Source organism: Plectropomus leopardus, chromosome 6 (genome assembly GCF_008729295.1).
Source record: "Plectropomus leopardus isolate mb chromosome 6, YSFRI_Pleo_2.0, whole genome shotgun sequence".
Lineage (NCBI taxonomy): Eukaryota > Metazoa > Chordata > Actinopteri > Perciformes > Serranidae > Plectropomus > Plectropomus leopardus.
The window spans coordinates 12,261,531-12,286,143 of NC_056468.1; the positions used below are offsets into that span (position 1 = coordinate 12,261,531).

The following is a 24,613-nucleotide window of genomic DNA, read 5'->3' on the forward strand; positions in this document are numbered from 1 at the left end:
AATAACACGTCCCAAAGACTGGCCAGCTACAGTGGTACGCAAACAGTTTACCCCCAAAAGGACATACACACACAACAAAACACCGACCTGACTCCAAAATAATAAATTTTTAAACAGGGCACGGCGGCCCATCAGACCCCATATCCCCTTGAAATTGCACTTGTACTCACCTATTTGAATGATTCTGACTCTGTTTCCGACTGTTTAGACCTGCAACCAAAAATATGGAAAATATAATGGTTATCCAATGCAAGGAATAGACAGCATCTACTAGGCTATTAGTTAGCTTACCCATAATAATTCATAGGCTGACTATCCACCTGGTAGAAACATTATTTTACAAGTAGCCTACAACTTAGCCTACATAATAAATATATGCCTTGTCTTAAAATTTACATCAAACACAAAAGCCTGAGGTTATTAAGACCACTGTAATTTTGCTTGCAGCTAAGGTTAACTTACCTACTACATGCTTGTTGAAACACACCCAAAGGCCGCAGCGAGGGGCTTGTACGCAGTCTGGCAGCTGTAAAAAATCCAAAAGAAATGAATTTAGGGAGCTTTGCAACCTTCTTGTCCTCTTCTTTTCTCTACTAACTTTTCTTGCAATCACTTTTTGTGTTTGAATGGCCTGACTGCTGGCTGGGCTTGCCTAAGTGTGCATCGCTTTTAAGTATAGACTGATTTTGCGCTTCACCTCGCCAAAATTCTGATGTCTTGTCAAATGATCACATGGAGTTACGATTGGACTAAAACATACATCACCCAGCAATCATCATTGCATCTGTATATGTCATGTGACAAAAGAAAATGAGAAAATATTCATTTGAGAGAATATTCATTTTCAATAGTTTATTTATATTTGTTATATTATACTATGTAGAATATAGTTTGCTCAATACTGACTTTTTCTTTCTAAACCACGACAAAGCTGGATTTGCTCATTTGAGTATATACATGACAAACAAAATCAATACCTATATTAGGTGGAAAATTTAGCTATAGAACATAATCCAGTATACTTGTCATATTTTCACCAGAGAACCATTTTCCCTCATTTGACTGAGGCCCCTGTGCAGTTGCACTGACTGAACTGTTTATACTTACGCCCTCGGGTTTCATTTATTCATAACACTTCAATAACTGATGAGCTACTACTTTTTCAAAACGTTAGAAAAACAGGCAGGATACTAACTGACCTATAGTTGCTTTCCTGGTGAACTGCTCCTGATTTAAAAATTGGTATCACTCTTGCTGACTCGAAGAAAAGAAAAGAAGAAAAGCAGACGATGATGACTAAACTATAAATGGTAATGCAAGTTCAGCATTTTTTATTTTTAAGTTACAAGTATAACTCAGATGTTAAAATATTCACAATACCAAAATATTGTTACAGGCTGACATTCAAAATACAATTAAACTTCACAATATTTGAATAACTTAGTACTTTTATTCTTAACAACAAAATATTGGTGGCACTGTAATTTTTTCCTGGTATTTTCCTTTTTGCAAAAAACAAAGTCTGTTGACATTATGATGAAAGTACACTCACTTTTAGCACTCTGAATAAAAAGTTTCAAGAGGTAACTTAACATGTTTTTTTTTAAAAGGAAATTTTTTTTTTCATGACAATTCATCCGACAGTTGCTGAGACATTTTAATCAAAACCACAAACAGTCAAAGAGGAAGCCTGACCCTAAAAAGATATGAATTTACATTCATATTGCTTTAACCAATGACATGACCACTGAACCAGTACTCTCTGCAGTCGAATAATAATTGCCGTTCCTCACTTTATTTGTCAAACTTAGATTCATTTAGAAACATTTCAAAGGATCCCCTTCAGACATGTTGGAAAATTGCTTTCAGTCTGTCTTCCTCACTGGAAAATCCAGAATCTAAATATTTTCTTTGTTTTAAAGGTTTAACCGCCTCCAATATTACGCTCTTTAATATCATTCCTTTTTGCCTAAGAGTAAGTGAAATGCTAGTGAAACAGACGTAAAGGAACACTTTACCGCCAGAATATATATTTGTATATCAGTTACTGTAAATGTTTTGTTGAATTCACAAAGAAAACGCTTTTTTCTCTCATGCCTCCTGCGTATAAAGAATACAAAACAAGGAAATAATTCTTGAGGAACTGAACTAAAAGGCTGTTGATTACGGGAGCTGCTGCTCTTCCAGTTACCAGTTTGCCTTAGGTGATTTGAAGGGTTAGTTCAGATTCCGCAAAGTTGCACAATTACATGAACAACTTTTGTTTGAGAGCAGCTCCCGTGTTCAGTGAGGTAAATTTTCTGTTTTTGTCAATGGAGTCTGCCTTTGAAGATAACAGGTAGGTTTGAATTGACTTTGACTGTCACCGCATCTTGTTTCCTTTTTAAAAAGCAGATAACTGCCACCTGTTGGTAGTAAGAGTTATTTCCTTTCATACAGGCCTTGGCTGGAAATTTGACTTTTTAGCCAGGACAAAGGTGACAGTAATGCTAGCAGAGAGGCAATAGCTGGCCACTAGTTCCTTGATGTCAGCTGAGTGTGGGCTTTAAAATGAGTAGGACCCTGCCGGTAAAGAACATGTGTCCTCATTAGACTTCCCTAGATGGATAAAAGTTCAAAAGAGAGAACACTGTCACAACATAACTTTCAAACTTTCCATTTAAGGACAAAGCTCCAATAAGTAATTCTGCCCAAATCCTCTTTTGTCCATAACCACATGCTTCTTTACATTGAGCTTATAAAACTGGAAATGCCTGATTTCACACTCTGCTGTCCTCTTTACCTCCCTCAAAGATGTCTGGGACTGTATCTAATCTGAGTGTGTGGGAGGTCACAGTACTGATGGGCAAGTGGGAGGATGTTCAAAAAGACTTGTATATCTTAATATATATTTTTGCGTCGTTCCTCAGAAAGCCACTGGGGGAGACTTTGGAGATGGGAGCAGATGAGTTAGCTCAACAGTGTTTGCCTTGAAGCTATGATAAAAGAGGAGGAGGAGGACCTAGGGATAAGGACAGGAAGAAGACGAGGACATGAGGGGGATGAGGAGATGAAAGGAATCTAACTGATGAGGAGGAGATAGGAGAGTTGGAGGAGAGAAGTTGAAGCGAGGAGGAGGAGGAGAGGGCCGACGAGAGTCAGGATGAACCCTGCGTGAACACAGTTTGAGGCCCGAAGCGCTGATCGCCAATCTGAAACAGCCTCTCTCTCCCTCCCTCAGTGTTTAACTGTAACTAATAACTTAAGATAAAGGCTTTTAATGAGGGGCTGTTTTCAAGCTAGTTTCATTTTTAATGTGGTGGGACAGGAAGGCGGAGGGACTCTACCCTTTCAAAGTATGGGCACAGAAGCACTTTGAATGACCCTCCACTGTCATAAATGTTCAGCGCAAACATTAGGTTAGTTCATATTTAATGCTATTTCTAGCTAATTTTCTTCGAAAACACATTTGTATATACAGTATATTTCCAGCATGTTGTTCATGCGTGTACCACGTTTGTCAAAAAAAATCTCTGTCTGTTAACAATAATATAACATAAGAAGTACTGTAGCTCTGTGGCATTATTAAAGGGACAGTTCACCTAAAAATCAATAAATGTTTGCCTTTGCTCAAATATAATGGAACTGGATGGCATTCAGCGTGTGGTGCTCAAAGCCAGTCTGTTCTCATCTCCAACACTCGACAACTCGCACCAGAAAGATCCAGACTGATAAACAGCACAACGAGTATGGTGAAAAAATTGTGTTTTTGATTTTGGGGTGAACTTTCCTTTTAAAGTTAGCCAAATAGGTGGCTAAAAATAATAATAATAATAGTAAAAATAATAAGATATTGTGTTGTGATGTTACAAAACATCCACATAGAGCATCATTTGGTCTAAAACCTCGAGGAGATGGTAATCCTGTACGGACGTGGTTTCATAGTCAGACCAAAATCTGTGCTGAGGTCCAACTCCTGCCCTGGAACATTTGCAATCCGCAGCCCGTGGAGCAGCGCGGTGAGAAACACGAACATCTCCAAACGTGCAAAACCATCACCGAGACAGCGTCTCTTCCCCATGCCAAAGATGAGAACCTTCTCTGTCAGCTCCTTGTTGAGAAGTCCTGAGGGACCAAGGAAACGCTCAGGGCGAAAGGTGTCCGGGTCACCCCAAAGATCACTGGGACAGAGTGAAAAACATGAATATCAACGAGGCAATCAAACAAAAAATAACGCATTCTTCATAACTGACAAGAAGATCAGAAAACTTTACTGTTTAATGACACAGTATATAAATTCAAAGTCATAATGTCGTGTTGATCACTTTCAACAACTCACACGTCATGATTGACTTGATACTGGTTAATGAAGACACATGTGTCTTTTGGAATGAAATATCCATTCAGGGTGATGTTTCTCGTGGTGCTGAAGAGGAGAAAACCAGTATTTTACAATATAATACACACAACTGTGCAAATAAATGTACTGTAGACAAAATAACTGTCTTACCAGTGAGGAATGGTAAAAGGGACGTATGAGGCGTGGCGAAACACTTCATATATGAACGCCTCCGTGAAAGGCATCTTGGGCTTATCTGAAAATCTGGGCAGTCGGGCTGCACCAATGTGATCATCTATAATAGACAAAACCCACTAAAACCCATTAGAATTTCAAGGAAACTTTACGATTCAAAAGTCAGGTTTTTGTGCTTTAATATTCTAATCTAGTAATAGTTTAGATTAGTAATCTAATCTAATATTCAATCTAATCTAATTTCTGTGCTACTAATCTTGAATTTTGGTGCTCTTTGATGCCTCCGACACATAATCGGCACCTCAGTTTCTGAGCTAAAGAAGGGGGCCAAGGAGAGGTTCTCTGAGAGATCTGAGGGCCCTCCAACCTCTCTCCCAAATGTAATGATCTATCCTCACACACTAACACGTTCTCAACTCGACAAGTACCGCCTCTTTGTGAACGGACGTACGCATCTAAATATGACACATTAGGAACGCTCCTGCATCTGTTTCAGACGTTCCAGGACAGCTTGTCTATTTACATCTGTTACACGCATTGTGTCTTTTCAAAATATACTTTCATTTTCACTTTTTCAAAATAAACTTAGAGCACTTCATGATTAGGTTTACTTCCTTACATGTAGGCAGCAAAAGCATGTGGTTAGGTTTAGAGAAATCATAACGGTTTGGCTTAAAATTTACATGGGAAGCAAAGAGCAGGCTCCCATATGAAAGAGTAGATTTTTTTCCATGTGTTTACAGACTTCATGGGTTGAGTGGGATCCTGAGGGGGGGGAGCCCCTGAACTAGGATGCAGGTTAGGTCCGTGTTTGGCCAAGAGACTCCTTAATGTGTCGGTGTACAATGACAGCAAATCATTCTTAAGTTATATAACAGGTTTCTGTTAAAATTGCATTGTCACTAGTTTTCTTTGCAGACTTCAAAACAAGTCAAAAGTTCACCGTCTGTAAACTTTAGCAGCACTTTTCAGTTCACCAGAGCTCATGGGGGCTGAGATGTGTTGAATGTTTTGAGTTTTTAACATGCACTTCACAGATAATTACACTGGCTGAACAAGTGCTCATCTTTTAAATTAATTAAAAATCACTCACTCATTCACTAAAAAGTTTTCCAGTAAAGTGGTGAGCTTTACTGTAAACAGCAGAATAAAAGCTTCACAGACAATTAATTGTGTTTATTACAATTAATTGAAGCGATGAGTAAGTGAAGGATTTCAAACTATGTGCGTTCACATAGTGTGCCTTGCGTGTTACCGCCTTTGTGTTGGTCTGGAACAACTCTCTAACCTTTCTTTCTTTCTGTCTGTCTTTCTTTCTCTGGCTGTTTGTACCTCCCTCTCTGATTCATCTTGTCTCCTCTTAGTGTCTCTCTCTCTCTCGCTCTCTCCCTCTCTCTCTCTCTCTCTCTGTGAAAAAGCAACGTGCCTCAGAACAGACAGCACCAGTTCTGTCAACCCACTTCAAAAGTGGCTCTGGCGTCAGCAAATTGGACCAATCTTTTGTGAGTTTCTCTGGTGGCTGTCGGATTGTGTCTGCCTGGGAACGGCACTCGGGTTGGCCATTGTTGAGCTTTTATTATGTTGATTCGTCCTAAAATTCTGATACTTCCGCATAAACGTCATCGTATGCCAGGCTACTCATGTAATGATGATTTATGTTACAAAGAGACACATTTTCACTTAATGCTAAAGTCAAAGGAATACTTCACCAACAAAATGACCATCTGTATATCACTTACTCACCCTATGTAACACTGAATTCCTGAAGAAAACTTTGTTTTACTAGCATACCTCTACAGGGAACAGGGAGTCCAAAAACTGACAAAAATTCTTGATAAATTTACAGCAAAAAATAGAATATAGCAAAAACTTTTTTACAAACTCTGCTCACGCATTCCACTGAGCAGAGTTCAAACACACACACTTGTCAAGCCGTGTTGTCCATGATTGCATGAGAGTGTTTAAGCCTTGAAACCTGGATCGACATCAGTTTTCTTGTGCTGGATTCAGATGGCTTCCACAAGCATTCAGACCTTTGCACCATGAGCAACTTGGTTTGATTCCTTTCAAAAATATGGGAAAAAACGGTACTGAGCACCTTTATAATTAAATGTCCTTCAAATTGCAAGTAATGAATTGATTTAGAATATTACAAAAATTTATATGTATCAACTATATTTGTAGTTCTTATAATTATGTTTAAGATCTTTTCTCTTTTCAACTTTTTTCAGGTCTTTTTTTAAAAATGATTTTCAGGTAATTTTCTTGGCTTTTTTAAACCTTTTTTTTGACAGATTTTGTGCTATTGTTGGGGGGGTAATTTCTTGTTAAATTGCTTATTGTCTTCTTTCAATGTCTTTGAAAGAAATCAAACCAATTTGCTCTGGTTTTGTAGGGTTAAGCAGAGGCAGTTTAAACAGTAAGGTTTTAGTGAGTGTGTAAACTGCGGTTTCTATATGTTGCTGTTGTTTAATACACGCCATTTCATCCCAATTCATCAAGAAATGTCTTTGGTTTTGATTTTTCATTCCCCAATGAGACATGTGAAATTCAATTTCACAGAGAGTGAGTAAATGAGATAAAAATTATCATTTTGTTGGTGAAGTATTCATTTCGTTTCCTTCACAACTTAATGAATACTTGTTTGGGACAAATTTGAACAGATGACAGCTACATTTGTATTAATCTCTGGATCTTTCTTTTATGTCAGATCTTAAGAGCTTCTGTATGTGAAGCAACACCTTCTTCACTAAATTTAGTAGTTTTGGCACATCAATAATAAACCACCAGCCACAGTTGTTGGCTCATTAGTGATGTGTTAATCATTAATGAGCGACCTTCTATTCCTGGACAATGAGCATGAGTCATTCATGACACCAGACACTGGACGGGCCCTCGCTCTTCAGCATAGCATGCATTCTTTCTCTTGGCGGCAATACTCTGAAAGTACTGAATATGCCAGTTAGAGATTCATCTTAGTCAAAAAAAAAAATAGTACCAATCTCTTGGTGTATTCTGTCCTGGACGTCAGGATACTTGATCAGGTACAACAGGCTCCACTGTAAACCAGCAATGATGGTGTCAAATCCTTCAGAAAATCACAAACAATACCACCTCAGTCAAAGGAGGGTAATCAAAGGTTATCAAGATGATCGCTGAATGTCACGGTTTGTCATAAGTGATAACATAGGGGACACTTCCTGTGTGGCTCACCTGCTCCAAAGATGTCTATGACAGTGTGAATAATCTGAGAGTTGGAGAGGGCGGACGAATCCTTATTTTCTTCTCTGTCTTCACAAAGTGCAATCAGAGCGTCTGTAATGTCTCTGATACAGTTCTGCAATGACACATACACACATACAAAATGACAGTAAATCTAACATTTGATTCCGGTTGTTGTTCTTCTTAAATCATTGTTATTAAAACATCCAGCTATCTGTATTGACTTTTGGGAAATTCATTATAATGCAGATGTAGAGGTTCAAAGTTTATTAGGGAAAGGGCAGTAATCAGTTATGGTACGACGCGTGCCTTCCAGTGGGATGCTAATTCCTAATTAGAGTTCGTGCGAACATTTTAGCCACTCTGCACAAGAACAAAGGTCCCTCCCAGGGAACTTGTTTGTTATTTTTTTGGCTACAGTTGCATTCACAGCTACTACTGTATGAGTGCAATGTCAGATTAAATAGTGAACGGCAAATTAGTGGGACAGATATGAAGAAAGCAACACTAACAGACACACCCTCCACATGATAAACAAAATATTGTGTTTGTATCTTGTGGTCACTGTGCAATAGACTGGCTGAAGATAATATATAACAAACCAGTGATTGGTTTGTCATTAAAACAGTACTGTCGGTGGCTTCGTTTATGAAGAAATGTGAAACTTTTGTCCCTTTTTTTCCAAAAGTATCTTTTTTTAATTGCACGTCCTTGGAAACCCTCAACTGTGAATTGTTCTTCTACTTATTTTTAGCAGTTGCCATCTATTGTGCAGAAGTAAAATCAAAACACAACCGCATCCTGCAAAATATCCGCGGCTGATCATGCTGTGATGCCTCAGTGTGTGATTCTGCATTTCATTTTGCAATTTGTGTCAATTTAAACTAAATTTTGGTCGAAAAGTGTTCCTGCCAGCCACCTTACCTTATCAAAGGTGTTGATGTGTTCCTCAATGCTCCGTTCCATGAATCCGTTCATCCTGCGGATGTGCTGGACCATCTTCCTCAGAGATGGACTTGGAAAGTAGCGGAACACCGGGAAAAAATCAGCCAGATTCCCAGCTGCAAAAATCCTCAGGACCTCGTTGTTGATGTGAACAATAGTGAGGAATTCCTTGTCGTTGTAGTCGTACCTTTTCCCAAAACAGAGGGCACAGACAACATTTGCCACTGAGGTTACAAGAGCCTTCACCGGATCTACGCCGGTTGTATCGTGGCCAACTTCCCCTTCCGCAGCAGCCAGTTCCCGAATCACCTCCACCATCTCAGCTGCCTCGGCACAGACGTGCTCCTCCAGGAGGCAGGTGGCACCAGATCCTCTGGGCTCAGCCTGGGAGAAGGACCTGAGGGCATTCTTACACAGCTTCTTATGGAGCATCCAGGCCGGTCCATACTTCTCACTAAAGGTCATACTGGTCCCGTTGGCTACGGCAGAAAAGGTGAAAAGGTCAGGACGCCCGGCAAAAGCTTCTCCCTGCCGAACCAACGCCTGTCTGATGGTGGTGTATCCACTCAGGACGACAACAGTCAGAGAGCCCAGACGCATCTAGAGTGAAGGAATGAACAAATGATTTAATGAATAAACACTTCCACTGACCGGCTAAAACTTTTAAACAGATTTTAATGATTATACCTTGAAAACATCGCCGTACTGGAGCCTCAAGCAGGTTAGAGAAAGATGAATCTGGTCCCCCATCTGGAGCAGATTGCCGACAAGGGGCCACGGCGTGGGGCCAGGAGGAGGGGGATAGTTTGTGTGGTCCAATCGGGAGTAGTTGTGGTGGCTCTTTCGGCCCCTAAGGGCCATCAGGAGGAGGGTGAGAAGACACAGAGCAACAGTGACACTGGACAAAGAGGCACCAGAGTTCTCCTTGACGGGCAGAGTCCCATACGTTAGTCTCATCTTGCCAGGTAAACTCTAAAACCTGAGAGAGACTGTTAAAAAACAAAGGTGGAGGGAAAAACTCATTAAATTAAATTACGCAAGTGAAGAAGTTGCGACTGATGCTCAAAATATAAAGAAACAAACAATAACAGAGAGAAAGAACAAAATTTGGCAAACTATTTTTGATAGAAAAAAAATCACCTTGTAGTATCCTCTGTAGGTGTAGAGAGCTGGACAACAGAGAGGAGAGCAGAGACCAAAATACTCAGCTGGCAGAAGTTCGAGGTCTGATCCTCGGGGAAACTGTTGGTGAGAGTAGTTCACAGTACGGGACGTCCCTTTCAGCAGCGACCGGGCCCCCTGCAGAGGGAGCTGCTGCCCGCTCACAATAGAGAGGCACACACGGCGAGAAACTTGGCTCAGGGTGAACGACGAGCCCATCCCGGCCAGCCAGTGACCGCATCGGCCCATTTGACCGCAGACCGGAACCATTCACAACAAGGGCCCCTCCTCTCCTGTTCCCTCTGTTCCTCACAAAAATGCAGGCTGTTTGTTGCAGCGCGTAGGTTTCTGAAAAGTATTTTCAAGGGCTTATATGTGTTTCAAAATTTACACTGATGGAAAAAATCTCAACAAAACAAACATTTTCTACGAAAACCCTTAAAGTGTTATACATTTTCAAAAAATGCTCACTTTGAATTCACGAATTTTTGTCTTTTGTCTTTTTAATTGTATGGCATAAAATGTTGTGTTATTTGCACTTTTGTTTAAAGAAGTACTTTGGCCACAAAAATGACTATTTGTTTATTAATCAGTCATGCCTATAATTCAAGAAGAAAACTTAACCTTGTTTTTCTTGCATGCCTCCATGGAAACGGGTGAAGATTTAGATTCATTTATTTATTGATTTATTGAGGACCAACAACAGCAAAACTACATCAAAACATCTGTTACCAAACTCGTTCACAACACATACAGTATAATCAAAGTTTCGTTAATCCAGCTGTATGCTCACTACTTCCCAAACACACGCGTTTACACTAAAACAAAACTAAAAAAAAAATATTATAATATAAATAATTATTATTAGATTTTGGCTTTAAAGAGAGCTTAGATTTCACTTTCAGTTCAGTTTAAACTAGGTTTTAGCAGAAATGCATGTGCATTTTACCACACAAATTGAGACAGATGTTTTGATGAGTTTTACGGTTGTTATGCGTAGTCCCTGATCAATCAGTAAATCAATTTTTTTTCTGTGGAGGTATAATAATATTGATAATAACAATTTTATTTAAATAGCTCCTTTCAAAACAGTGTTACAAAATGTTTCACAGATTACACAGGATAATATATCAGCCCCCACCCAACCCAAAAAAACAAACAGAACCCACCAACAACAAACAATTGTAAACAATGTGGAAGAAAAGCAATTTTATAAAATTGAGTACTTAGTAGTGATCTAAAGGAAAGTTTTGGGTCCCTGACAACAAAAGCACCTAAAGTCTCCTTTAGTTGTTAGTCTCGATCAAGAGTCTGTTGGTAGGTTTTTGTCAAACGATCTGAGATTTTGTGCAGCTACATAGTGACATAAAAGTTTGCAGGTGTATGCAGGTGCTAGACCATAGAGTGCTTTAAAAGGCATGTGGAAAACCTTGAAACAATCCTGAAGTTAACAGGAAGACAAAGTTTGTTTCATGAATTCACCGTAACACAACTTGACTAATCAGTAAAATAAATAAAACAAAATGTTGTTTTAGGTAAAGAATCAGAGTACTTCCACCTTTCATGCAGACTTCAGAATTGTTTAATAAATAATGTAATGTCTGTAAAGTGTCACAAGGGGGCGCTATCCATCTACCTACATTGACTTCATTGTCCCTACGGTTTGGACTAAGGTTCATGCCCTCAGCCTTCATGCATATCTATCATCACAACCACAACACTTCAGGAAGGGTGGACAAAATAACAGAAATACCTCACAATATATTGCAACCTACCACAACATTACTTTCTGATTAAAAAAAATAAAAATTAGAAATTAAATAAAAGCTGAATGTATACCTCTCTGACACACCTTATGAAAGACTAGTCAAAACACTGCAGCCTTCACTGTTCATGCAGCTGCTGGTTATACATTGTAGTATGGAAACTGATTGCCAACAACAGTCATTAAGTTCGAAGTTTTGTTGCCATGGCTTTATAAACATCTGTCAATGATAATTTGTGTGTTACAAAATTGTCCATTGTCGACAATATAATATTTTAAATAACTGACAGATATGTTTCCAGTTAAGGAGCTATCAGTTTCTTTTTTTTCCTCAAGTTCTCTCCTTTCCTTCTCACCACTATTTTCCCCACCTTCTCTCCCATGCCTTCATCCCTCTCTCTATGAATGTATTACACCCTCCTCCCCACTTCTCTCACTATCTCTCTCTTTCCATCTTTCATTCCTCTCATTCTCCTTCCTTTCCCACTCTCCATCGAACCGTCAATTTAGCTCAAGCTCAACTGTGAGACACCCCGTGCTGTCAGGCCGAGCGACAGCTCCTTTGACCCGCTGGTCCACGTCCCCTCCATGCCGAGGCAGTTTGGTCTCGTCATTAGCTCTGGCAGACGGAGCCAAGACACACACACTGACTCTGTGGAGCCAGAATAGTGAGTAAAGTGTCCACAAGGAGAAATGTGTTGCTCATTTTCAAACATGAAACTAACACCAGTGTTATAGCCGTAAAACCCACAAACAAAATGCTAAAAACGTGCTCAATGAAACTAAACCAGTCAGACTCCTACTTGCTCTACAATAACAATTCTGCATGTTTTTATCAAAAATAAATATCAGTTGTTAGGCTTCACTACGGCCAAAAACTTTTGCACAAAACTGTTGAGACGGACATGCATGGACAAGCAGAATTTGGATGAATAAATTGTTAATGCTCCAGTTTTCACAACATACTGCACAACCAACTCAAACCCACTGCCTTCACAAGCCTCAAGTCAACTGATAAAATGGAGCTACACACATTAGTATGGGAAGCTGGTTTCCACATTGTTTGCATCACTCCCCAACTACAGTTCTGCTGATCTTTTCATTGTTTAACAAGGGTTAATTACAGAGACTGTGTTGTCCCCAGGGATAATTCTCAAAGGGATGTGTGTATTTCCAGACAGCCAAGATTAAAATAGGCGCACCAGACAAAGTTATGTGACCACATTGTTCCTGGGAGACAGTGAAGCAGCAGGAGGCCCCTTATCAGAGCAAACATCTTCCCAATTATGTTTGCTGCCTTGTAGATGGGCCGATCCGCTGCGTGTGCTGCATGCGGACACGCAACACTTGAGTTTTAGCAATGCAATGAAGCAATAGGAGCAATGCAAAGAGTTAGACTGAGAAGTCTAAATTTCTGGCCTTGATCAAAGCAGCATTTTGAATTGAACTGTAAAACGTTAGTTTGGCTCGTTTTGTGTTTTGGTCTGATTTGGTCATTCGAGTAGTCATGGTTTGTCATCTATTTTAAAAGGGACAACATTTAAAAACAACAAAATTATTAATTCACTTATAAAGAGACTAATTCAATTACTAAATGAACACTGTCAAAAACTGGTGGGGGTCCCTGCGCAATCTCATGTCATTTTTCACCTATTGCTTTAATTTAGTTCAGGTTTGTGCTGATAGTGCCCAGATATCTGTCCTACACCTCAAAGCAATATGTTTAAATAAATAATATATTTATATTTAAATATAATAACAATTCTAAAACTACAGGCTTTTTAATACAAAGTCATAGATCCATATTTAACAGACACCTTTTTGAGTTATTTTTACTGAAGGTAATATGGTATGTTGGCATGGTTTAAGCTATCAGATTGATTAAAAGAACTTTTCTCAAAAACTATAAAGATGGTGCAGTTAAGCAAACTATGTAAAATGCTTTTTTTTCATCTGAACATGTAATCATGCGAAAATAAACTTTTTTCCTCGTGAAGACTTCTGGGGATATATCAAAAATAAATGTTATCTCTGTTAAACCATATGTAACTCAAGATTTCATGATGGATCTCTTCTTAAAATGTTTCAACTCAACTCAAGTTTCACTGCAGTAGATACTGTTACTTCTTTTCAAAATTTTATATTTAGTTTTTTTTTTAAACTTACATCCATACCATTTATTTATTCTCTATGCAAGTTTCTACAACTTACAAAATACAAAAACAATTTCAACTTCCATACCTTTCTTATTTTTATTTACAAAGTTTTTTTTTTTAATTTGTTTTGAATAAAACAATGTTTGCGGACTGTAAAAGTGGGGAAAAGTCCAATTTTGTCCACTAAAAAAGTACAGGGGACATGTCCCCTGTGCCCCCCCTTTCACTTACGCCCCTGAATACTTCCAAAAAGTGGGTAATTTAGCAGGAACAGTAAAGAGGGGCAAAAGGAAAGGCCTATGTATGCAAGATTTTAAGGCTGTCTTTAATTTCTGAATCCATTACCTTACAAAAATATAGTCACAATCCCTAGCACCAAAGGTAATGAGCCAAAAGTACATACTTACTACTTTTAATAATTATACAGAAGACGTACATTAACAATAAATAAAAGTTTCGGCTAAAATTAATAATAGGCTACTTACCATGCACTAATGCATGCGCTTCATGATCAAAGAAACTGAGCGGTGCGCGCGACTGCCTCGCGGGCCACGTGGGGTAAAACTGGGATTGGTTCCGCCTGAACGGTTATTAGCGCGTGCGGCGGGACCCTCCGAGGACCGACCGACGAGGACTCCCGGTGCGATGGTACGTGGGGTCTGTCTCCTCGCGCTGAGTGCTGCAGGTATATAAAGCTGGTCGGCGGGTCTCCGGTCCACTGACGGTGAGACGAGGCAGACTGCTGCAACATGCCGGTGACCGGAGCGGGAGTCCACCAGACCGGAGGCAGCTCAGCAGCATCCCCGACAGGTAACAAAACTTTACAATACTTCTGAATTATGACGCTTTTATGATAATACTGTTTTGCAGTAGAAATAAAATACAGTTTATTTATCTAGGCTCTATATTTGCAGACTGGAGAAGCAATATTTAGTGTGAGTTAGTGTGCACAACAGAGCCAGACCAAACCTCCGGAGGATATTAAGACAACTTTGACCACTTTTACATCCAGGTAAAAAAAAACAACAAAAATATGTTCTGCCTATGGCTGAACCTAAAACTCACCCAGAACTATCTTATATCTTCATTCTAACATCATTTTTATTCAAATATATTGCACATATTTTTATAGACTAGTAAATACCCATTTTTGAAGAAAATACTTTTATTACAGTTTTAATATAGGCCTATTCTGTTTTTTTTGTTTTTTTACAATATTGCTTTAATCGTTAATTTATTTTTCCCTTTATATGTTTATATTATGCACCAATACTCCAAATCAAATTCCTTGCATGTGAAAACCTGAAGACCTACTTTAAATGTGATTCTGATTTTTAACTTATTCATTTCCTTTAATGAGCTTTCTATTACTTTAATTTGCATTCATATTTTTATATTGTTTTTCTTAATGTTTTAATGTATTATGCTGTATGTGTAATTAATTCTGGCCAACTCATAAGCGATGAGGCAAAATTCAGCACATAATTCATACAGTCTGGATGCTTTTTGCACAATTATAGCAATAATTTGCTTAAAGTACCACACCTAATAATAAAAAAGGAGAAGAAAAACTGATATCAGCTAAAAGTTAAGCTTAAACCTATATTTTTAAATGGAGCTGGATTGTTATAAATGTCCAAAGCTATGAATAAAATAACGAAATAAAATGCTGATTTATCTAGATTACAAGAAAGAAAACATTAGGTTGTACTTTCGTGCGTTACGTAGTGTTTAATGTCTGCTCCACCTTAATAATCCCTGTTTCATCACACAGTCCGTCACTGTTGTCCTACAGTTGCGTCCATCTAGAAATGAAGCTCAAAAGTTTTTTGGCAAATATGATGAAGCACACCTCTGGTGGTATTTTGCTCCCGCCTGCATCCTGCTGTTTTCCGATCCACTCTGTCCAAATGAGGTCAGTCAAGTCCACCGCTCAGAGCCAGCCCGACTTTACGGTGCCAGTTGTGACCCTTGACCCCGCGGTGTTACCGTGCCGAGAGTGCCAGTCTCATTTGGCACAGCTTCTCTGCAGCGGGTTGGGATGGCAACTTACACACAGGGTTATGGTGAAAAACGAAGGAGGCTATTCTCAATCAGTGATCCAGACATTAACTTTCACAATCCAGTGTTCACACACATGCAGCACAGTGTAGGGGTAAACACACATGCATGCACACAAACAATTGGACATTGACGTCTATGTGTCTTTTTCAGAGGGAAAGCATGCCAGCACAAACTCCCAGCCCGACAACGGCCACAAGCAGTCTGACAACAGATGCAATCGCCAGAGCCACAAATCACACCACGTAGACGGACCTGAGATGCACTCCCTTCCCATGCCAATCCCAGACCCCCCCATTCAGTACACTAAGGTAAGCTGCACCCAACAGTCAAAGCAATCGCACCTGACGCAGATGTGAGGCACTATCCAAAACTGAGCTCCAGTTTGGTTCAGATTTCTTTGTTCCTAGAGGATGATTAAGCTCAGACATACAGAATTCCACATAATTTACCATTAAGACACTGATGATTTTTTGCATATACAGTCATTATTTATTTTACAATGAATAAAATAAAATAAACCTTAGGTAAATGATGCTGGTACTTTTTTCATCCAATATTGGTTTCTGTAAAATTGGTCATAAATTCATTCAAAGTGGCATTAAAAAAATGTTTTAAAGTCTTAAATCCCACTTGCCTTAAGCTGTGGGGACCCCGATTTAAGGATTTCATTAGAATTTGGATATCAAACACTAGTGGCATGTGTAAGGGTGGCTTTCTCAGTCTGCACTATTCGCAGAAATCACAGAATGATCACTGAAGATGTATTAAATCAGAGTCACGTGACGTTTTTATCACAGTTCTGATTTGAATCTTGAGTAACAGATTAAAAAAAAGTTTAAAAATTGCAGTTTTTGTTTTATCCTCATCCTAACATGTATCATGTATTTTGGGGGGGCAGATTGTGAGTATAATCATCTGGTCTGTATTTAGGCAAACAACCTACCTATAATGGCTTCAGTTGCCCTTTAATATGGCATTGTGAGCCAGTCATGCAGTAATTTAGTATTTATGGTTTATGTCAAAAATAAAAATTAAAAATGTGGTGTGTTGGCTTGTAATTAGAGGAAAATGGGGACACGGTTTTAACAAGATGAAACAAGATGAGTTAATACTCTGCAAGCTTTACAGCGTACAGATGCATCTCATAAAAGATATCGGAGAGCAGGCACCACGACTCCCACTGAACAGGGAGCCTGTTATTAATTCTGTCAGGCTGCGAGGAGCTGATACACCGGCACCATGTGTTAAGGATCATCTTTGATCTGCTTTGAGACAACGTACTTCAAGAATCTGTTTCTCTCTGTATTATTCTTTCTAAATCTCCCCTTAGCTGTTCATCAATAATGAGTGGCAGGAGTCCTGCAGTGGGAGAAAGATTCCTGTGTATGATCCCGCCACAGGGAACCTGCTGTGTGAAGTGGAGGAGGCTGACCCAGTGAGTGCATTATACATCATCAGTAAATCAGATGTGCTTTTTCCTCTGTACTAGCTGTGAGTTTATACATCATGTTAGGTTTGGAGAATGTTTTGCATACAAAGACTGTAGACTTTCGTGTACTGGAAGAGAGATTCCTCCTCTGTTGCTCTTCCTGAGGTTTCTCCTCACACACACACACACACATACATACATACATACAGTGTTTTGGGGGAGTTTTTTCGTTATTGGTTTATATTGTGACCATCTATTTTTTTCTTTTTCTTTTTTTTTTTTAAGATTATTTTTTGGGCAGTTTCGCCTTTAATCCATAGGACAGTTTTAAGCGTGAAAGGGGGAGAGCAAGGGGAAGACAAAAGGGCAGAGGCCGGAATCGAACCTGCTGTCACTGTGGCACGGACACAGACTCTGTACATGGGGTGCCAGCTCTATCCACTGACCCACCAGGCGCCCCTTCCTTTGCTTTTTGATTGGTCAACTGTTACTGTTTTTTTAAACATGCTTTATAAGTAAATTTAGATTGGGTTGGATTTCCTCCACTTGTCCCTCTTGTAGGAAGATGTAGACAAGGCAGTGAGGAGTGCCAGAGCCGCCTTCCAGCTGGGGTCACCATGGCGATCCATGGACGCCTCAGACCGAGGTCAACTACTGAACAGACTTGCTGACTTAGTGGAGAGAGACCGACTACTGCTAGCTGTGAGAAAAACTCTCTCACACACACACACACACACAACTGGTTTATTACTTAAAGTAATAGCACTTGTATACTTATCACTGTGTTTTTTTACTTCTAGACACTAGAGGCTCTGGACTCTGGCAAAGTGTTTCTAATGGCATATTTTGTAGATCTGATGGCCACAATTAAAACCTTGAGATACTATGGTGGCTGGGCAGACAAGATTCATGGCAAAACCATCCCTGTAGGTGAGTTTATCTTTTTTTCACTATCAATCACCAACATGCTGATTCTCCTTAGCATAAAAAGTAAAAGCCACAGTGTGTTCAAAGCCATCATGAATTCACTTTGCTTTTTCTGTTGTTGTTTCAGATGGAGATTATTTTACTTACACTCGACATGAACCCATTGGAGTATGTGGCCAGATCATTCCTGTAAGTCGAAAAAAAAGAGACTGGATTTACAACACTTCAAATTTTTACTTAATTCATTAGTTTCTACAGTAACTATAGAAACTGTAACAAGTGAGGTTGCAATTAATGTAAGCATATCGTTTAAATATTTACGTTTTATATTTTATACCAAAGTCTAAACATTATTTTTATTAGGTTTCATGTGTGTATGTGAGATTGTAACGCAAACAGAATACTTTTTGAATCTTCATGTTGTAGAGCTCGACCGATTTATCGGTTTGACCTATTAATCGGCGCCCATAGGTCATGTTACAAACCATCGTTAGCGCAAGAGTTTGGCTACGCAACCTTCCACCAGTCACTTACATCACAGAGCAGAGCTGAAGAGGAGGGCTTGTGTTTTATGATCAGTGATGCATTTTCAGAGAACACACACCCCTTTTGCTGTGTGAGTGTGTCTGTGTTCTGCACTTTTTGTTATTTACATCAAGTTTTTGCGTTTTTGCCTGGACCGTAAGAGCTGGTAAAGAATCAAGAATAAAAGCCCTCCAGTGTTTCATACAGTCATGGGATGGGTGGGTGGGGGGGGTTGTCAGCTGATTATTAACTAAAATCATCGAAAGTATAAGAATTTTGTGTGTTGTTGCAACTCAAATGTATTTCTGCACTTTGGCATGCAGTGGAACTTCCCAGTGATGATGTTTGCGTGGAAGATTGCTCCGGCTCTGTGCTGTGGGAACACTGTGGTCATCAAACCTGCCGAACAGACCCCATTATCAGCCCTGCACATGGCTGCGCTCATCAAAGAGGTACCGGGATTAGTACTGTTTGCCTCCAACAATCATACAAAAACAAAGAACGTCGACAGAGGCCATAAACTCACTTTCAAAAAACTGTTGAGGACTACGTAGCTGTAAAAGCAGAAAAACTGCTCTAAGATTACGTCTCTGTTAAAGATGTGACTCTCCCTCCGTCACTGTGTTTTCAGGCTGGCTTTCCTCCAGGTGTGGTGAACGTGGTGCCAGGCTACGGTCAGACAGCAGGCTGCGCCATTTCCCATCACATGGACATTGACAAAATAGCCTTTACTGGATCTACTGCTGTTAGTTTTGATAAAATGAAATGCCAATTGAGCAACTGTCTCTACTCCACTCTACTCCTGCTGTGTTTGTATTAACTGTTCCACTTTAATGTTGTTGCCGTGTATCTCACACTGTTGTCATTGGTTGCCAGGTTGGGAAACTCATCCAGAAGGCTGCAGGAGAAAGCAACTTGAAGAGAGTTACACTAGAACTCGGTGGAAAAAACCCAAATATTGTCTTTGCCGATTGTGACTGTGAGTACGAACAGTTACTGAATTATTTAACAGTAACTTTTTAACTTTGTCGTACCTTTACTGTGTTACAGTGTCCATATATTGCATGTGATCTCAGGGATTGCATTATTCTAATATGCTTTAAAATTACTGATTTTTTTTTAAAGAAAATATGAATCATCAACATACACAAAATGCACAGACTGAAGTTCACGTGTACATAAGGCAAATTTTTAAAAAAAAAGGTTTGAAAATGTGTCAAATAAATACATCAGTCTAGACTAAGGTGACTCTGAGAGGAGAGAGAAAACATTTTAATGGGCAATTTTCTAATTCTGATCTAAATTGTTTCCTCTCGTTTGTTTATGACTTAAGAACTGTTAAAAATAATAAATAATAAAAAAAAAATTGCCAGGATAATCCTAAATTACTTCCATCTGTGAAACAAGTATGGAAAGATTTTGCCAGGATTCTTTTTCTGTGAAAACATGGTCAAAAAACAAACAACAACAAAAAAAACAATGCCAGTAATATTTCTTACGTGTTTGTTATTGTAATACTCATAAGGCTGAAGTACATCACTATCTCATGTTCCAAATAGGACTAAAAGTACTCGTGTTTTCTTCCAGGTGAGTTCTAAATTCAGCTGAATGTTATAATGAAAAACATGTGTAAACATACAAACATGAGTAATAGCACATATTTCGTCTGTTGTTTTTATGAGAGTAGTGGTAGACGTAGTAGTTCTTTATAAACATGTTGCAGTCACATCACTGAATTACTCGACAATTACAGATTGCTACAGAACTCGCCAAAAGGGGGTATGGAGGTGTGTTTTCTCTCTTTCTCTTTCTTGTGTTTAAGAGTGCACTGAGAAATTAAAACTGACCTGGAAGAAAAAATAAACGCTTTAAGTCCTAAAACACAAGGTGGTAGTGCAGCCTCTTGTGGTAAAATGAGTATTACAACAACAATACTTTGAAAATTGGCTTAACTTTTCCCCCAACCTGTTTCACAGATGATTTTTCATCTTTCAAGGGATAATTCTGGCAAAACATGTGCAGCACCTTAACACTCCTGACTACGCCCACAGTACTGTTACTAGTATCAGACTGGAATGATAGGTTTTTTGGGTCCGTTTTCTTAAAGTAGCTACCAAACAAATTTACCTGTATTTAAAATAACTAACCCCAGGTCACTCATTGAATTAAAGAAAAGTGTGGTTTACTGTCTTTTTGGGATTTTTAAAACAAATAATATTTATTCCTTCAGTTGAAAGAAAAAGAAAAAAAAAGAAGAAAAATCACAACTAGGCGTCAACTGATACTGTTTTTTAAGGGCAAGTACAGATATCGATTATTAGTGCTTAATGAGACCGATATTTGGAACCTATATGCATTTACAATAGAAATCAAAATATTTGTTTAAAAATTTTGAATTTGGAATATAACAAACTCCAACAAAAGAAAATGTTAAAATGTCTTTAGGAAATGTTTAATCAAAACTCAAACTTTCAAAATCATTCACAGCAAGTTCCCGGCAACTTCGATTTTAAAAAATGAATCAATGAAAATAGCTCTCTGTAGATTTACAACCTAAAAGTTTCACTGATGCTGTCACTTTCTTAACATGTGTTGCAGACTGCCTTCCCTGGTGTTGTTTGAGTGTAATGCACACACTTTTTCATCAACTTACTTAACTGACACTCATTAATCTAAAACTCCAATACAGATAATCGGCAAAATGCCAAATATCAGCCCTGATAATCACCCAGGCCGATAATCTGTGGACTCCCTCTAAAATAATTAATCATATAATGTTCGGAAAAAATTAGTTGAACAAAAAGTTCCTTGGTAAACAGGATATGTAGGCCTAATTCCAATGACTTTTACCCAAATATCACAGCCCTAAATCTCACTTTTTTTCTGACAAAACCAATATTTCTCAGTCTGTTAACCACATTTTCTCTACAGCAGACATCAGAAACAGTTCCTTCTGAATTACCCCACCGCGGTGTGTCTATGGTGGTACCACACAAACTCAAAGTAAAAAGTTTAAAAAAACAACGTTGCAGGCCCGACAAAAAAAAAATCCTCTTCCCCAACAAAGCAAGAAAACAGAGTCAAACTCACAGCTCGGCGTCAGTCCGGGACAAACAGTCCGTGTTCCGGGAAAAGCAGCGAGTCCTCCTCGGTCCACACACACCTCTCCGGTTAGCAATGGCGTCCTCTCGTCCTCGCGGATATAAGCTCCAGCTCAGAAACGGAGAAACGGCACAACTAGCGTACAGCTAATGACTTACTTAACTGAAATTAAGCCACAAATATCTGCGCCTGCTTACATTTCACCTAACTACACCTTCTCCGTTTTTCTTGGACTCAGTATCTTCTCTCTTCCCTGCCTGCACCTCTCCCCTGCTTATTTTGTTGTTGTCGCGCGCTCTCTCACGTTCATTTCCTCATTTCCAACCAATCACCACAGGTGGCTCGACTGATACCCATATTAACCAATCAAATGAAGAAACTCAAAATAAAGGAATAATCCATATTTTTTTTTATCAGGTTTAACCACAGGTGTGCTTGCAATGTCATTAAAGGTGATTGTTTTAACTACTCGTTAAACTATTTACATATTTATATTTACAAGTTCTTCATGAATGAAACAGCCGAAGTTAACCATTTTGTTAAATTTCCTTGATGAAGTATTTTCATTCACTTTATTAACTACATTGTTTTATTCCCTCACTTTTAACACCAGGGCTAAGCGTTTTTTGTTTGTTTGTTTTGTTTTTTTCTTTTCTCTATGTCATAAACACGAAACTAGATTAGACTTAGAAATGGATCATTTTCAAGTAATTTTCTTGTACTTTTTTACTAATTTTGGGGTGTTTTTTTTTCTAAAGAAATTCATTGCACTATTTCCATGTTTTTGGAAGAAATAAAGCCAATTTGCCCAGCTGCCACTTAACACATGAGCACATGTGTGTATTGCAGTAGAGTATGCAGTGGAGCAGGCCCACAGCGGTCTGTTCTTTAACCAGGGCCAGTGCTGTCTGGCTGGATCCAGAGTGTTTGTAGAGGAACCGATCTACGAGGAGTTTGTCCACCGCAGTGTGGAGAAGGCCAAATCCAAAGTCCTGGGAAACCCACTGCTGCCAGGGGTTGACCAAGGACCGCAGGTACATGATACGGTTAGGCTGCAGTATCTACTCTAATATCTCCACTTCCACATAACTATAAGCTTTACGCACAAAGAGAAAATTTGATTTGAGCTGCTGTTTTCTTCAGATTGACCAGAAGCAGTTTGATAAGATAATGGAGCTGATAGAGAGTGGGAAGAGGGATGGAGCCACGCTGGAGTGTGGGGGATCCCCGTGGGGTCAGCAGGGACTTTTCATCCAACCTACCGTCTTCTCAAATGTTACAGACGACATGCGCATCGCCAAAGAAGAGGTACTGTGCTCTAAAACACACCTACACTCTGATGCATACATGGATCATCTATAGCAGTAATTTCAATTCCCCTCTCATGTTGATCGTGCCACATTTTCCTCCTGTTCCTCTCAGATTTTTGGTCCAGTGCAGCAGATCATGTGTTTCCGTAGCATCCATGAAGTCACTGAGAGAGCCAACGCCACACACTATGGCCTGGCAGCAGGAGTGTTTACTAACAACATCGACAAAGCCCTGACAGTCTCTTCTGCTCTGCAGGCTGGCATGGTCTGGTAGGAATCAAATCTTTTACATCAGTCTTCAATCACCTATTTGCTCAACCAGCAAATGTGAAATATCTGCTGTACAAACCCTCAGAGAAACCTTACATGAAGAGATATTACACTTTAATAATGTAGTTATGGCTTGTGTAAAAGTATTTGTGATTGCATGTAATGAGGTGAAACTATTGTTTTGTTGTTTTTGTTTTTTTAAGGGTGAACTGCTACAATGCCATGAGCGCCCAGTGTCCCTTTGGTGGCTTTAAGATGTCTGGGAATGGGAGGGAACTGTGAGTAACACCATCAAATACTGTACTGTCGCACCTTTAGCATTGCTTATACTTGAGGCTGTAGGTTTGGTTTCAGATATGGGGACACAATGAAGTAAGAGTTTCTTCAACAACAACAAAAAAAAGTAAATACAAATAAATAAGATGTTTTTTCTTCAAGTGTGTGAAGCATCCACATTTTCATAGATATAGATGTAAACTGTCAGTGCAACTTGACTAGAGCGCAGAAGCATACAACCGCAAGGTGGTAATTCTAGTTTGTTTGTTTTTTCAGGGGGGAATACGCTCTCCAGGAGTACACCGAGGTCAAGGCAGTCACCATCAAACTCTCACAGAAGAACTCATAATGTCATGTCACAGGACTTACTTTTTCCACATCTTTTTAATTCTCTGCTGCCCCGTGGCTTCAGTCCTCCACACACATTTTGTAATTATCAGGTGACACCCAGATGTTTTGAAAGCATCATCAATTCCATGTCCCTTCATGAACATTTATTTCCGCCATTTCTCCCGAGATATACTTATTTTTTTAACTTTTCGTCAATATTGTGTCTCTTTTTCTTGATATCAATGTTACGATGCTGCTTTCATTTATCTATGTTCCCCTTGTGTGCTCTCTCAGATGTATTTAACAGTTTAGTGATCGGCATGTCATGTCTGTTATCTGGATGTTAGCATAAGAATACCTGTTTCTGTTTAGCAGTAACCACTTGAATAGCACTTTGCCAGAAAAGAATTATTTTAATAGGTGTCATACAAAAAAATAGAAAGACACTTTACAAACTATTTACATGGATTTCCAAATGAAATCAATAAAACTGTTGACCCATAAATGTTACACTGATTGTAATGCAGTAAACGTGATCATATTTTCTTGTAGCACATATATATATATAAAGCAGTCGTGTCAGTGTCCATTGACTTAACATACAGTCCCAACTCATCT

At 39.1% G+C, this 24,613-nt stretch overlaps 2 protein-coding genes across 2 annotated transcripts; one reads left to right on the plus strand and one right to left on the minus strand.

Annotated features, from left to right (window-relative positions):
* Positions 1 to 3,765: 3,765 nt before the first annotated feature.
* LOC121944234 (cytochrome P450 1A1) lies at positions 3,766 to 9,884 on the minus strand. The gene is made up of 8 exons (XM_042487963.1): positions 9,821 to 9,884; positions 9,368 to 9,669; positions 8,660 to 9,280; positions 7,727 to 7,850; positions 7,512 to 7,601; positions 4,490 to 4,613; positions 4,319 to 4,405; positions 3,766 to 4,160 (listed from the first exon to the last, which is right to left on the minus strand). Exons 2-8 carry the CDS (start codon positions 9,635 to 9,637, stop codon positions 3,878 to 3,880), a joined length of 1,599 nt encoding a protein of 532 aa, XP_042343897.1. The 5' UTR covers positions 9,638 to 9,669; positions 9,821 to 9,884; the 3' UTR covers positions 3,766 to 3,877.
* A 4,528-nt stretch (positions 9,885 to 14,412) lies between these two features.
* On the plus strand, positions 14,413 to 24,172 carry LOC121944054 (retinal dehydrogenase 1-like). The gene is made up of 14 exons (XM_042487724.1): positions 14,413 to 14,572; positions 15,977 to 16,134; positions 17,157 to 17,261; positions 17,817 to 17,957; positions 18,056 to 18,185; positions 18,310 to 18,371; positions 19,031 to 19,159; positions 19,339 to 19,452; positions 19,584 to 19,686; positions 22,659 to 22,843; positions 22,953 to 23,117; positions 23,232 to 23,389; positions 23,593 to 23,667; positions 23,942 to 24,172. Exons 1-14 carry the CDS (start codon positions 14,512 to 14,514, stop codon positions 24,012 to 24,014), a joined length of 1,659 nt encoding a protein of 552 aa, XP_042343658.1. The 5' UTR covers positions 14,413 to 14,511; the 3' UTR covers positions 24,015 to 24,172.
* The last annotated feature ends 441 nt before the right edge of the window (positions 24,173 to 24,613 follow it).